This window comes from Ctenopharyngodon idella, chromosome 8 (genome assembly GCF_019924925.1).
Source record: "Ctenopharyngodon idella isolate HZGC_01 chromosome 8, HZGC01, whole genome shotgun sequence".
Classification (NCBI taxonomy): Eukaryota; Metazoa; Chordata; class Actinopteri; order Cypriniformes; family Xenocyprididae; genus Ctenopharyngodon; species Ctenopharyngodon idella.
Window position 1 is genome coordinate 30337250 of NC_067227.1, and position 16740 is coordinate 30353989.

Here is a 16740-nt window from a genome sequence, read left to right on the forward strand (position 1 = left end):
AACAAAATACAAATGACATGTGGGTGAGTAATTAATGACAGAATTTTTATTTTTGGGGGAACTAACCCTTTAATATAACCCTTTAATATAAAACTGCTTACACAAATCCAAGAATTGCACACACAAAATGCAAAATTCCTCACATCTCTCGCAAAATGAAGCCCTGCATTCAAAATATCACAAACACATCTCAAAAGCAAACATTTGTCTTACATTGCAAACACCTTTGCCATAATAATCTATTTTTGGATATATCATACACAAACAGTTATTCAAAACCTAAAGCTCACAATGCAAACATGCCAATATTGTATAATGCAGTGAGGTAACATATAAATGTCCTAGCAGAGATGTATTTGTTTTACCTGACCGCTTGTAACTGTAGGTCTCGCTGCTCAGGCTCTTGACTTCTCCATTGGAAGGAATCTCATGCACACAGGTGAAGGAAGCAGGTGGACTCACAGTGACCATAAACACACACATTTTTCTATCTGAAGAAGTGCATTTGAGTTTTTCCTTGGTGTAGTTCAGTTCACTCTCCACAGACAGCTCGAAAGACTGCATCTGCCAACTGTCTCTCCTTCTAAGCATTCGGTCAAAGATGCACAGCACTATCACACTATCATGCTCTCTCTCCTCCATCTGTCGGTACACTGTGATGTTCGGCACTGGAACATCTGAAACATCAACATCAACATGCTGGTGAAATATGAACATGTTACAAATTTCTTCAACTAAAACTATATCAACAATATTGTACATCTTCAACTTCTAAGATGTATGCACTGGATATTTAAATAATAGCGGCACACATATCGATACATTATTTATGTTAGATTTAAACACCAGTCTTGCTGTATAGCAATAACTGACATAATAATATACAAAACATACTTTAATAATAAAGTAATGTGTGTCAAAAGGACGCCAGATGATGCAGTGCTGTTATTTTGAGGAAAGTAATAAATGTTGCTTTAGATGAATTCTACTGTTTTTACTAAAAGACATAAACATGATAAAAACAATTAGGCAGAATCACTTCAACTTAAAACATGGCAGTTGTGAGATTAGGGATTTTTAAATTGTGTTTCAAGGACCTTTAATAAAGTTAGAGAATGGAGAAAACAAAAATAGATCATACTTTCCATATTGTAATATTCTGGCTCCCCAGAACTTTCATAGTCCTCCTGTCCAACAATGACACATAAAAAGCTCATAAATTAAATGTAAAAATATTTTTCTATACAACAGTAGATCTAAGCCAGGGCTGAGAGATGACAGACAAACTATATTTCTATTGTGTGTGTGTGTGTGTGTGCATTATATACATACATACACACACATCAAAGCAAAAAAACTGATTCGCCTGACTGAAAACCTTATAAGTGATTGCTGATGTTGGTAAAAAAATCCCCTCTAGTAATCCACTCTCTGCTTCATGACATTTATCTGGGTAAAAAAAAGTTAACAATTATTTTTATTATATTATTTATTATTGTTTATTCTCTGTACACATTGTAAAGTTAAAACTAAAACATGGGAGAATGTACTTACGTAAAGACAACATTACAACCAGCAAAAGGAGCTTCATCGTGCCTCAAACTATTGTGCTTTCTAACACACTGTGCACTAACTCAGTTTCACTCTTCAGTACCTCTCCTTTACATTTCCTGTATTAAAGAAGTTTAGTCCTTGTCATTTGCATAATGAGGCATATATTGGGATTCATGTGCAGAGTTGAATGTTATAAAAGCAGAAACCCACAATCTAAGGCAGACAAAAGGTTACACAATAATGCAACATAACATAAAATGATCATCTTAAATCAAAATGACAAAAACTAGATTTCTACATTTTATGACGCAAATGAATGTGTGGTGCGCCTGTGCCCACTTAGAAGAAGATGAGAAAGATTACTGAAAACCACTGAATGTTCAGTGGCAACCCTGAATGTTGCAGTGGTATAGCAGACCCAGATGCCGCATCCTTCCTGTTATGGAACAAATTTACTAACTTATTGCCAGCATTTTAAAGATGTTTCTTATTAGGCATGTAATATGTGTGTTATCTTAACAAACACTCAGCGCTCAGCGTGGTTTTGCAGCTGTCAGAGCAGAAATGATGCTCTCCGTGTGTTTTCCCTTTTTTTTTTTGTGTAGCCATGTGTTCTCCTTTCGTGTTCATATTTAAACTGCATGAGTTTATTTTGTCTATTAGATCTAAATATCTGAAAAAAAACATACATTTACCCGCCCATAGACCCTCTCCTTGAAGAAATCAGGACAGAAATGGTTGAAAGTGGACAAAAGAGATGGATTAAAATACCAGGTGTAAACAGTAATGCGTCTCCCTCGTCCACTTGTGATCCAATTGACTAAAACATCTTAATACCAGGTGGAAACAGGGCCTGAGTGTCTGCTAATTGTCTCACCTTTAGTGTGGTGGGGGAAGTTGTAATCTTCTGATTGGCCAGTTTGAATGTCTCACATTTGGGTTTCAATCGCATGGTTAAGGAAGGGATAAAAGAAGATTGTAACTGTTGCTCTGGTCTCTTTTTCTTGGGGCACAATTGCCTCTTCTTCTTGGGGGCTTTGCTCTTCCTTCCATCTCTTATTATTCTTATTATATGTTCTTATTATCTCATACATCTATTTTGTAACCAATTCAAGTGTAACTATAAGCAAATACTGTTACTAAACCATTTCAATTATAAATTATGTGCTAACTAGTTTTGATTCAGTATTAACATTGAAGTGCTATCTATTGCAATACAATATCATCACACTAGCAACGCTCTCCCATATATTTTGCTATTAAAACTGTGCTTATTTCTGTCATTGGTATAAGTAGCAGTGGGTGGTAATAGACAAGAAATGTACAGTTTTACTCCATCACACTGGTAACGTTTCTTTAGTCATTCAGCAATCCTGCAGCCTGAACCACTGTAGTGAAACCACCCTTACAAATAATTCAGATTGTAAGATTGAAAATATCTAAAAGATATTTTAAAATGAACAAAGACATTTGCTTTACTGTTTCAACCCCCTCTCTCTACAAGGGCCATTTGGAAGGCTCAAAGGTGTTGATAGTGATCAAGCTCTGTAGGCCAAAATGTATATACATTGGGGGTCTACGAATTGTCACACCTTTAGCACAGCGGGGGGAGTTTTAATTTCCTGATTGGTCAGGTTGAATGTCTCACTTTTGTTACACATAGTCACATGGTCAAGGAAGAGATAAAAGAAGATTGTAACTGTTGCTCTGTCTCTTTTTATTCTCTGCCTCTTTTCTTGGGCACTCTCTGGCCCTCTCTCTCTCTCTCTCTCCTCCTCTCTCACTCTCTCTCTCTCTCTCTCAGGTGACTTTTTACATACATGCTGGGTATGGTATATGATTTTATCATCTCATACATCTCTTTTGTAACTATTTTAAGTGTAACCATAATCAGATATTGTCATTAAACCCTTTCAATTACAAATGTGCGAACTAGTTCTGATTTGGTATTAACATTAATATGCTCCCTATTGCAATACAATATCATTACACTATAGCAACGATCTCCCACATATTTTGCTATTATAACTGCGCTTATTTTCGTCGTTGGTATAAGTTGCAGTGGGTGGTAATAGACAAGAAATGTACAGTTTTCTACCATCTTGCTGATAATGTTTCTGTCACAGAGACGAACTCTGTGATTCCCTCCTCTGGCCATCGGAGGGAACCCTCTCCCGAATACTGACATGCACACACACTCACACACTACATTTCCCATCAGCCCCGTACCTTGGACTAATCACCACACCCAGCTGAAGCTCATTTACTGGACTATTTAAGACTCTCATTTCCCCATCACCATTGTGAAGTCTTATAATGCCACGGTGTACATTTCTGAGTGTTTTCTTGTATTATTTGCCTGCCTGTTACTGATCCTGTTTGCCTCTCGTTTACCATTCTCTGCCGCCTGCCTTTGGACTGGTTATTGTTACCTGGACTGTGAGTGTTATCTGCCTGCCCTGATTCCTTGCCTGTACCCTGACTACGATTTTGCCTGTCCCTTACCATTCCTGTTTGCCCCTGCCTGTTGTACTATGCATTCTTCTAATAAAAGCCTGCTTATGGATCCCAACTCGAGTGACGATTCGTTACAGTTTCTTTAGTCATTCGGCGACCCTACAGCCTGAACCCCTGTAGCCGATCCACCCTAACAAGATATTTTTATCTCATATTTTTTTTACAGTAAACATTTCTTTATTTTCTTCAGGTCTGCTCTTCTCTCTTCAGAAAGTCTTCTGATTATTTATGCATCCATGTAGTCATTGACTGTAACACTTGTGGTGTGGTTGATGGGTGTGGTTGTGTTAACAAAAGTGCACAAAGAGTTCACTGGGTTAGTCTGTGTGTGCTGGAAAACTACTGAAGATAAAGATCAAATCTAATCCTAAACACAAACTCATCAGGAACACAGTCAGGACACCAAACCTCATCAGATCATCATCACATCAAGGACAAATATGATCATAATATGTATTAATGCCAGAATTGTCTTCAATAGCATTGCATGTCAGAATGCATGTTGCTGGTGTGAATTTTCCTTTTAGAAACACGCAGGAAACTATATACTATATTAAAAACTGTAGGCATAATGAGGCATGACATTGCAGTCTCAGCAAAATTATAGAGGAAGAGAAACTCTGTTCATTCACTTGCATCTTCAGCTCAGAAAACTAAAGCCTGTGTGTTAGTATTTGAGCTTCTTGTAAGGCAGGGGTGTCCAAACTTGGTGTCCTGCAGAGTTTAGCTCCAACCCCAATCAAAGAATATACACTGACAAGAAGCGACACTCAATAGAACGTTCCATTGCAACACCGGCGCCCAGCAGCAGCCCTGCGTTTCCGCCATTTTGGGGTGAAAGCGACTTGGCAGTCCACTAGTTTCTATGGCAATATCAGCTGCTTTGTTAAAAAAAAACGTACATTAAAGCTAAAATCCAACCTGAATGATGACAACACAGAATCAAATACTATCACTAGTGATCATCAAATCCTATTTCTGTGCCCCTGAGTGTACGGTCCCACATATGGGATTTAGACCGTTCAGAGTCGTCAATTACCTGCCAGATTCAAACTGTGCTTTCCCACTTTGGCTGTGAGACGGACACGCTCAGCGCTTGTCATTTATCACAACTTAGTCTCGCGTAGCCAGACCTTCAGACTGACGGCAAAAGGTCTGGACTCTATCGCAGCTTTCATTGGTCGAGGACCGCCCAAGAGGACGTTTGACTGATATGTAACGCAACCCATCACAGTTTGTTTTGTTCCGTGTCATTGTTAAGGGGAGTGAAAATGTAAAGTCGATGTCCCTACAATAACAGACCGGTGTGCGTCTAATAAATTAATTATCCAAGAATGTTATGCAAGTTTACTGCAACAATGGAGCCGCGAACTTCACATAATTTTGAAAATACAACGTTTAGCTGATCCTGGTAAACACTCATTGTCACAGTTGTAAACACGACGGCGTTCTTCTTCTACAAGGGGGTTTGGCATCATGGCGTTTGTTTCTAGGCGGACCATTAAAGAACGCGACACACATGTCTCCCGGACATCCTGTAGAATTCAACCAACCAGATGACGACTTTGAAACTCCTGAAGTGTTTCCAGATAAGTGTGTCATGTGCATCAGACGTTCAGCCAACTGTCCGTGGGTGTGATGTCTGAGGCTGAGACTAATCACAACTATGCAGTGTTTTCAACAACATAATGTTTTTTTGTTTTTTTTTTAGGTTTCAGACATTTAAATATACATAAGTACTAGTAAAACAATACATTTAGAGTTTGTAAAATACACACTGATGTCTATGGAAGCAGCAATAACAATCAATTCAAATATAATTTGCTGACGTGTTTTATTCATATCAGATACACATAGTGTAATTAAAGTTTTAAAGTTTACTCTATTTTTCTCCCAGTTCACCAGCCACTTACTTACATGGATTTCGGGAGAAACTGATTAATTCACGCGCTGTAAATCTGACTGACAGGACTCTCTGACCTGCTGCGCAAACAAACATGGCGGCGCCCATCTCGCATTATAGATCAAGATCATTTATAAAGGTTTTTAAACGACCAAACACACTCACTTACACATATTTGAGAATCGGAATATCAGACATGGTAAGCAAGTTTGTGAATATTTTGAATAAAAAAGGAGAAACGAAATAAAAGCGATACATCTGTCATACAGAGTTATTGTGGCTGCGGTGTGTGATGTGACAAACATGAAGCGTCGCCATGGAAACAATAAGTGGAAACGTTCTAAAATAATGGTGGCGTTAAAAAAAAACTCAGAATATTTTAATTTTAAGTCTTTCATGCAAAGTGATAATATAATTGCACTTTTATTTTCTCTATTCGAAAGTTTTTAATGCTGTTATTTGATGTTATGTTTTTAAAATATGACGTTTATAAAATAAATTTTAATAAATTTTAACATTTAAACTTAAAGCCTAGTTTATTACCATTTTGTTGGGGTGATTGGGGACAGGTGGGGCTCAGAACTCTTCCCTACCTCCCTCCTGGGGAATGGCAGAAAAAAGTTGTGTTGCATGTGTTGGGATTCATGTGCAGAGCTGAATATAATAAAAAAATTTCTGACTCATTTCTCTTGTCATAAACACTACTGCATTTTAAAACTTGACAGACATTTAAAGCTTGTCAGACATTAATATTTGTGTAGTGTTATCTTCCATCTTAATTCAAAGTATTCGAGGTGATAATTAATGAGATGATTGTAAGCACAAAGTTACATATGAGATGAGGACATGATTAACCAGCATGTCCAGTGCAAGTGGGCCTTGACTTTTTAGGTTTTAATTATAATAAGAATACGGGCCCTGGTCTTTAGCAGGTCTTAAAGTAAGGTAAATGCAACCTCAGATGATCAGCAACACATGACATAGTACACCGTGTCATTATTTATTTAACAAAAAGAAAGCCAAAATGGAGAATCCATGTGTAAAAAAATAAATAAAAAATAAGTACACCCCATGATTCTGTAGCTTGTAGAATCACATTTATCAGCAATAACTTCAAGTAATTGTTTTCTGTATGACTTTATCAGTCTCTTGCATCATTCTGGAGAAATTATGGCTCACTATTCTTTACAATGTTGCTTCACTTCATCGAGGTTCATGGGCATCTGTTTATGCATAGCTCTGTTAATGCATTTCAATCGGTTTGAGGTCTGGACTTTGACTGGGTCATTGCAACATCTTCATTCTTTTCTTTTTCAGTCGTTCTGTTGTAGATTTGCTGATTATTTGAGGCGTAAAGCCTTGTTCAAGCCTTGTTTACACTGGTGTGAGTGTACCGCCTAGAGGACAGAACAAAACCTCGCCAGAGCCATGACGAGCCACAGACGTGTGCAGTGTAAACAAGGCTTTATAGTGTTTTCCTGACAACTACAGACAGTTTGGAAGAACAAGTCAGAGTGCTCTCAAATTCAAAGCCGCAATCTACTGTTCCGGTGCAAATATAAACGTCTTTGTTCATACGGACATCTGACTGCTAAGTAGGGTTTATGTTTTCAGCAATAGTGCACCCTTACTTTAATGAGAAAAGAAGGTCAGGGAAAAATCTGTAAATGGAAAATCTCCATAGTGCCTTTTGTGCAGTTTTTTTTTTTTTTTTTTACTTTGCAGTTTTTTTTTTGTTTTGTTTTTTTTAAGAAAATATTTACTATTTATTCAAGTTTTTTATTTAGGATATTACATTTTTTGATCCTTCATTTCCATGATCTAAAGAATTAAATGGTTGTTGTCATTTGAAAGTGTGCAGGCCTACTTGCATTATTATGCTGTTATATTATGATTATATATTCAGTGGCATAAAATGGTCTTAAAATGACAATAATATCATTTATCGCAATTATTTCTGAAACAACATATAGCACAACAAAAAGTAGTTATCATGACAGGCCTAATTCAAAGAATCCTTTCTCTTTCACATGTCTGTATACTGTACACACACAAATACAGTTTGGGTTGTTGTAACTGTGTGTTGTGTGATGTGGACACACTAGAAAAATAACACTCAAGAATTTTCTGTATTTCTGCAGGTTTTTTGAACTGTACTTCCTCTTTCTTTTAAGCAAATAGTCCATTATGACAAATATATATAGACTGTTTGTCATTTATTTCCCAGTTCCTAAAAAAATGCCACCTTGTATCTTTTTTGTTGTTGTTGTTGCACGTATTTTGTTGCATGTTAGTTAATGTATCATTAATTGTTATTAACATCTGCAATTCACATTCTCTAGAAATTCAAGTAATCCTTATGATCGTAATGTAAGAAACATTTGTAATATAACATAGAGCTACTGCCCTCTGCTGTATGTAGACAGAAATCAAAGCGACAGCAATAAGTGAAGCATTTATTTTTATATTCATTCATTCATTTAGCAGACATTTTTTATCTTAACGTACATTTTATTTAAACATATATATATATATATATATATATATATATATATATATATATATATATAACATATATAAAGAGGAATGTTACAGCATAAGCAATTAATCATAATGAGAAAGTAACTTGAACATTGCTGCAATACAGTTCTAAAATTGCAATCACGTAAAATGCAAAAGAAAATCTAAAAAAAAATGCAAAAGGTTAACTGAATTAATATGTTTTTCGCTTATATTTTTACAGTAAAAGTTTGGATATATATAAATATATATATATATATATATCATTAGTTTATGTTAGTTAATGCAGTTAATGCATTTTTCTTCAGGTCTGCTCTTCTCTCTTCAGAAAGTCTTCTGATTATTTATGCATCCATATAGTCATTGTCTGTAACAGTTGTGGTGTGGTTGATGGAGTCTGTGTTAACAAAAGTACAAAGAGATCACTGGGTTAGTCTGTGTGTGCTGGAAAACTACTGAAGATAAAGATCAAATCTAATCCTGAACACAAACTCAACAGAAACACAGTCAGGACACCAAACCTCATCAGATCATCGTCACATCAAGGACAAATATGATCATAATATGTATTAATGCCAGAATTGTCTTTGCATGTCAAAATGCATCTCATACCTACAACTGGTGAGATTTTAATATAGAAACATTTGCAGGAAACTATATTGAGCTCTGACAGTAGGCATAATGTGTGAAGCCAGCCGTCAGCAATACGACTGAGGAAGAGAAACTCTGTTCACTGACTTGCATCTTCAGAAAACTAAATACCTGCATGTTAGTATTTGAGCTTCTTGCAAGGCATCTTTAGCAGCCAAAATAAAGGATAATTGAGCCAGTAATGAAATAGAATCTATAACAAAGCATTTTGAGATGCTCTCAGCACATTGTGTATGCATTTTGATTATTTTCATTTTTATATTTTGATCTGACTGTGAGTAACTGGTGAAACACACACCTTTAGCTTTGCTCCTGATGGTGGTCACGATCACTGCTGCAGTCATGATGACGAGACCAACAGCAATGAAGGAGGAAAAGCAGATGTAGAATAAAGATACTCCTTCCTCATGATGATCAAAGACTGCAGGGAAATGCAGAAAAACAGGAACAAAGATGAATGCACTGAAACATACACACACACACACACACACCAGAGATCAGCTGTACTGTTGTACCTGTCGGTGTATGGTTATTTAGGTACCATGCATCAGATGAATCTGTACAAAAACCTGTGTGAGTTTCTTTCTTCTGTTGAACACACAAGAAGACGTTCTTAAGAATGTTGGTAACAGGACACTTGATGCTAGCCATTGACTTCCATACAGTATTTTTATATATTTTTTTCCCAAATATGGAAATCAAAGGCTACCGTCAACTGTCTGGTTACCAGCATTCTTTAAAAATATCTTTTATGTTCAGCAGAAGAAAGAAACTCATACAGGTTTGGAACATGACAACAACAGTAACAATAACGTTTTCATTTTTGGTGTAATGTCCCTTTAAGATATTTTAATAGACAATGCAAAAGTTCTGATATTGTTAGTAACACTGATATATTTTGAAAATGTGCCCTTTTTTAAGCTCGATATTGAGTTTGGATAAATAACAGATGGAAAGCCTGAGAAGTTGAAAGCTGAAGCTACCCTGGAAAGGAGTAATTTTCTCTTTTAGAGGGGATGGAAGACCAAGCAGATGCTATGTAAGTGTGAAGTCTTTACTTACACACACATCTCTTGTTTAATTTATTATAACAAATATTCATTAATATGACTTGACGTGAAGGAGGACAGATGCAGGTAATTGCACATGTCGATCTCTGACTGTTTAGGTTTCTTTAGTGCAAATCTATGGAGCTGCTGTAAATACATAATAATGGTAATGGTACACAAAGTCTTAATGAAAAAAAACAACCTCTTCACTCTTACTAACTTATTTAACCTTAAAAACACATGCATTGAGTGTAAAATGAGGAGGGTTTAGTCTTAAAAAAATAAATAAACTTCATGGTTGCAGCAGTTATTTGCCATCCTCTGTGGCTGGCTTGTCAGTGGTTATCACTACAACCCTATTTAGTCTGCTCTTAATCCTACACTTAAACATTTGTTGTATCTCTAATCTGTTTTCATTAATTTTCAGATTAAAAAGTGCTACACAATGATGGTTGTTCTTGCATAACTTCTGCCACCGTTGCCTGGAAGTCGATGCAATGTTAAATCTGAAATTTCATTCCTTCAATTTAATTTTGTACCGGTAAGTTTTACATGGACCGTTATTTTTGTAATTATGTCTTGATGCATTCTAAACCCCTAAAATATTAAATTTAATTAATTTTTTCCTTTTTCCCCTAACTCTAAGCTTGGAGCCAGTATTGCATCCCTCTGCAGCAGTTTTGAGGCTGCATCAAAGACCAGACCACAGACAATCTACATTGGAAGTTTGAAGAGCACAACATGACAGTACATCATTGCGAGGATTGACAGAGTAACCATTCCTGTGAACGAGGGCCTGACGTGCTGTGGACAATATATTCTAGGTGTGAAACTTGTCCTGTCCACCACAGATTAGTTTGGTCTTCTCTTTCTAAGACTGGAGCATCTAATATAACATATCTAATACATCTAATAACTTCACAATTAGTACACAATTACAATTTTACAAAATTTCCAAGTGTCATTGCAAACAATTTCAAAATATGTGCCTGAATGTTTGTCTGATCTAAAATGTTTCTTTAAATACATCCAAAAGTATCTGTCTGACTTGAGTTTGTTATGAGAAATGTCATCCACTAGTCTTGTTACTTGTAAGTGTAATTGATGTTGGCAACACTTGAATGAATACTGTCGTTAAAGGGTTAGTTCACCCAAAAAGTGAAAATAATGTCATTTATTACTCACCCTCGTGCTGTTCCACACCCGTAAGACCTTCGTTCATCTTCGGAACACAAATTAAGATATTTTTGTTGAAATCCGATGGCTCCGTGAGGCCTACATAGCCAGCAATGACATTTCCTCTCTCAAGATCCATTAATGTACTAAAAACATATTTAAATCAGTTCATGTGAGTACAGTGGTTCAATATTAATATTATAAAGCGACGAGAATATTTTTGGTGCGCCAAAAAAACAAAATAACGACTTATATAGTGATGGCCGATTTCAAAACACTGCTTCAAGAAGATTCGGAGCGTTATGAATCAGCGTGTCGAATCATGATTCGGATCACGTGGCAAACCGATAAACTGCTGAAATCACGTGACTTTGGCGCTCCGAACCACTGATTCGATACGCTGATTCATAACGCTCCGAAGCTTCCTGAAGCAATGTTTTGAAATCGACCATCACTAAATAAGTCGTTATTTTGTTTTTTTGCCGCACCAAAAATATTCTTGTCGCTTTATAATATTAATATTGAACCACTGTACTCACATGAACTGATTTAAATATGTTTTTAGTACTTTTATGGATCTTGAGAGAGGAAATGTCATTGCTCCCTATGTAGGCCTCACGGAGCCATCGGATTTCAACTAAAATATCTTAATTTGTAGTTGTTGGTAACACTTTAATGTATACTGTATTGTAGATAATAGCATTACAAAGCATTTGTGTCATCTAATCATCTAAGTTTATGAAATTGAGATTTAGAGCATTTTGTTGTGCCTCTGTGAATGCATTTTTCTCTACCCTGACAAAATTTGACTATAAATTAAATTAATAACATTTTTACATCTTGCCTGCTTTATTTCAATTTTGTAGAATTACAAATGGATGGTAATGCTTAATATTGTTGTATGAACATTAATTAGCAATGATAATTTTCAGTTACACTTATTGTGTTTAAATGACACATTTGTGTGTTAAAATTACCTTACACAATTTGTGTGTTAAGATGGATCGCACATCTACTGTGTTAAATTTGACACAACATGTGTAGTCCGTGAGCACACTCACCATGTGTTAAAATTCTGCACAACATGTGTCATTTTTAACACATCTCTTTTTGCAGTGTCGTTAGAAATGCATCTGTCACTGAATTCGTAGTAGTAGTATGCTAACAGAAAAGTGTATATATATTAAAGTTATTAGATGTCGTTATATGGTTATATGCATCAGATGAATCTGTACAAAAACAGTTTTTGTTTCCTGTCCTTACCCCCCTCGCCCCTCAGTGTCTCTCAGGCAAATACAAAATTTGAGAATACAAGCATTCAAATATTGCTGCAACTAGGCAGGGATGTATTTGTTTTACCTGACCACTTGTAAGTGTAGGTCTGGCTGCTCAGTTTCTTGACTTCTCCTTCATAATAAACTTTAATCTCACAGGTGAAGGAAGCAGGTGAACTCACAGTGACCATAAACATGCATGCAGCAAATGAAAAGCGTCTTTCAATTTCTATGGTGTATTTCTCTTCACTCTCCACAGAAAGTGTGAAAGACGGCCAATAAAACACATGTTCTATGTCAACCTCGCACAGCACTATCACACGCTCTCTGTTCTCCTTCTGTCGGTATACTGTGATGTTCAGTACTGGGAGATCTGAAACACAACACAAAAATGACAATCAGACAATTGTTACCAGAACTCCTAATATGTGTTGGCACAGAATAATAGATATAATTTTAATTAATAATCATATGTAGGAAGTCAGACAATGATGTTCTAATAAGGAAAGTAATTAATATTGCTTTTAAATTGAATATAATGTTTCATTTTATTAAACAAAGACATAAATAATGTAAATAAATAATATAATAAAAATAGTTTTGAATGCTGTCTCCATGATTCCTCCAAAATTACATGGTGTGTACCAGTGGGGAATTGGAGCTGCCACTAAATATAAAAGTAAAAAAAAAAATAAAAAAAAAAATATATATATATACAGCTGAGATGAATAAAATAAGGTGCTTCTGACACAATGAGTTCAGCCTATATCATTTACAGGCAAACTTTAACAGATATTTCAGTCAAGTAAAATTCCTTTTTTAAATTGGTAAACTGTTGTACCATTGATTGGTGAATGGGTACAAAAGAAGGCAAAAATTGATACTGACTTTAAATCCTTGCACTTTAAAATATTTTGAAAAGGAATACAGACAGATAAGTGTACATATTACAGTCATTAGATGCTGCACCTGTATTAGAAGTAGTTTGCCATACATCAGGAGAATCTGTACAAAAACACAGCAAACTTATATTGACTGATATGCTTGTATTTTCAAATATTTTAGAATAATCTATAGGAACACTGACAGAAACATGAATAGATTATATATCTATGCATATGAATCAACATAAAAAACTGCAAAATTCTATATATTGTAATCATTATGATCACAATTATCTTAGAACTGTACTTTTCTGACATATGGACATTATTTCGACACAGTCACCTCTGATAACCGATTACTCTGAATTGTAATGTGGATATCCCTGGGTTATGTGCAAATGCATTTTCTGTAAAGCTGCTTTGAAAAGATATGTATTGTGAAAAGCGATATACAAATAAATGTGAATGAGATTAAAGTCGATAGAAATGTGTCTGTCACTGAATTTGTAGTAGTAGTATGCCATGCATGAGGAGAATCTGTACAAACACACAGCAGAATTACATTGACTTCTATCCTTACACTATTTTGACAGAAATGTTTATTGTTTAAAGTCATTAGATGATTCACCTGTCACTGAAGTAGTATCAGTAGTATGCCATGCATGAGGGGAATCTGCTCAAAAACAAAACAAAATTGTATTTTAAAATATTTTGGAATATTATATATGAATACTAACAGAAAAGTGTATATATATTAAAGTCATTAGATGATTCACCTGTCACTGAAGTAGCACCAGTAGTATGCCATGCATGAGGGGAATCTGCTCAAAAACAGCAAAATTGTATTTTAAAATATTTTGAAATATTATATGAATACTAACAGAAACTGTACAGATTAAAACCATTAGATGTACCTGTTGTTGTATTGTTTTTTAGGTACCATGCACCAGATGAATCTGTACAAAAACACAGTTTTTGATTCCTGTTCTTACAGTAGATCAGAGGCACAAAAATCTGAGGCAAAAGAAATATAATTCACTTACTGAAAGATGACCAAAGGACCAATAAAAGGATACAAACCAAGTTCATGCTGTCATGGATTAGAGAGCTACAGCTTTCTGAGACACTCGACTGACAGTGACTGAGTCTGACACTGACTTCCTCTGTCTTAACAAGAAATATGCAGAGTAGATGTAGGAAAAAAGAAGCGGCAAACATTAACTTTCTACTTCCCAGCAACTGGAAACCCAGCAAAAAAAATAAAATAAAAATAATAATTGCTGGTTTTCCAAAATCTGGCTGATTATGAGATATTAAGCCATTTAACAAAGGCCAAATAAGGCAGTATTATTATTACTTATAATTTAAATATGCAGGCTCATTATGTGCATCTGGATATAGCTCTTCACAGTTTATTGATACATGCACATTTTTTTCTTTGTGGCTATACTTGGACATCCAGCTTTGAACCATTAGCTCTGCCCACACAACCACAAGCTTGCAGATGTTTTTATATTGTGACATAGGGCTGCGTATCACATATCTGGTCCATAGAGGGGAATGGCGCTGCAAGCAAGATCGACACAGAGCAGGTCCTTATACTTACTGGCTACCTGAGGCGAGTACAAGGGAGAACACAGGCTCTACTCAGAGATTATAAAACCAAGACAATGGCGTCCACCTTCCAGTGGGCCAGCCTCTGCTTGGAGACCGCCTTTCCCTTCTGCTGGCCTCCATAACAGAAAAAGAGCTGTTCTGAGGTCCTGAAGCTCTGCGTTCGTACCATGTACAGGTGCAAAGCGTGAACGGGACAGATCAGAGCAAGGGCTGGGTCTGCCTCCTCCGGTGGCAGCGCTTGCAGGTTCACCACCTGATCTCTAAAAGGAGTGGTGGGAACCATGGGCACATATCCGGGCTGGGGTCTCAGGATTACATGAGAGTAGGTCGGTCCGAATTCCAGGCATGTTTTGTTGACCGAGAATGCTTGCAGGTCCCCTACCCTCTTGACAGGAGCCAATGCAGACAGGAGCGCTGTCTTAATCGACAGGATTTTAAGCTCTACCGACTGCAGTAGTTCGAAGGGCACTCTCTGGCTGCTAAGACCAGAGAGGGGTCCCAAGAGGGTACAAGGTGAGGACGGGGAGGATTCAGCCTTCTTGCACCCCTCAGAAACCTAATGATCAGGCCGTGCTTTCCCACAGACTTACCATCTATTGCATCATGATGTGCGGTGATAGACAACATACACTTTCAGGGTGGAGGAAGACAGTCTTCGCTCCAGCCCTTCTTCCAGGAAGGAATAGAGTGCCCGGTCTCTGAGAATGCAAGTCCTTCCTCAGGGGAATCTGCCATGGAGGGGCTGTAGCAAGGTGCATTACGGCGCAACTAGCAAGACCTGCTCCTCGTCCTCCCTGATCTTGCACAGCGTCTGTGCAAAAAGGCTCACTGGGGGAAACGTATACTTGCGTAGGCCCCGTGGCCAGCTGTGTGCCAGCGCATCCGTGCCGAGGGTCCCCTCGGTCAGGGAGTAAAATAACTGGCAGTGGGACATGTCCGGAGAGGCGAACAGGTCTACCTGTGTGTCCCCAAAGTGTCTCCAAATCAGCTGGACCACCTGCCCCGGGAGTGTGGGCTGTTGTGAGAGCTCATCTGGAATGTGAATTATATGAAGCAATCCGAGCAGCTTGACTGCAATTGCGGATGCCATATGCCCCAGGAGCCTCGTGCTGTCAGGTTCACCAACTCCATACCGAGAAAAGAGATCCTCTGCATGGGGAAGAGTTTGCTCTTTTCCCAGTTGACCCAAAGCCCCAGATGGCTGAGGTGCTGGAAGCCATAGGTGGCGTTCCTGGACCACAAGTGTGGACATCGCCTGACCCAGGGACTGCGCAGTGACTTTCGTTGCATGTAGGGCGAGGTCCGTCACTGTGCGCAGCTCCTGCATGAAACCTGGCTCAGAACAGTGCCTTGGCCTGGTAGACTTGCAGAAGGGCCATGGTGTGCAGGGCGCAGGCGGCCTGTCCAGCGGCTCTGTAAGCCTTGGCCGTAAACACAGACAAGAACTTACAGGCCTTGGATGGGAGACGCGGATTACTCCGCCAAGCGGCAGTGCTTTGTGGACACAAATGCATCACTACCACGCACTCCACCAGGGGATCTCCATGTACCCCTTGGCCGCCCCACCATCGAGGGTAGTGAGGGCCTTCCACAAT

General features: G+C 37.5%; 1 protein-coding gene across 3 annotated transcripts in view; it reads right to left on the bottom strand.

The window, feature by feature from the left end:
• The window catches only part of LOC127517070 (uncharacterized), a 29030-nt gene extending 14285 nt beyond the window's left edge, over nucleotides 1-14745 (bottom strand). For 2 of the 3 annotated variants that reach the window (XR_007931183.1, XR_007931182.1), the window contains exons 1-7: nucleotides 14572-14745; nucleotides 14443-14484; nucleotides 14305-14349; nucleotides 14157-14201; nucleotides 13614-13649; nucleotides 12730-13017; nucleotides 9444-9566 (exon numbers count right to left, since the gene is read on the bottom strand). Coding sequence is in view for 1 of the 3 variants with exons in the window: in XM_051902223.1 (XP_051758183.1) it covers nucleotides 8839-8891; nucleotides 9444-9566; nucleotides 12730-13017; nucleotides 13614-13649; nucleotides 14157-14201; nucleotides 14305-14349; nucleotides 14443-14484; nucleotides 14572-14617 (678 nt within the window). In the remaining 2 variants the exon portion in view is untranslated. Of the gene's footprint in view, nucleotides 1-8534; nucleotides 8892-9443; nucleotides 9567-12729; nucleotides 13018-13613; nucleotides 13650-14156; nucleotides 14202-14304; nucleotides 14350-14442; nucleotides 14485-14571 lie in introns of those variants that run through there. The other variant, XM_051902223.1, reaches the window with a different exon arrangement.
• Nucleotides 14746-16740: the final 1995 nt, after the last annotated feature.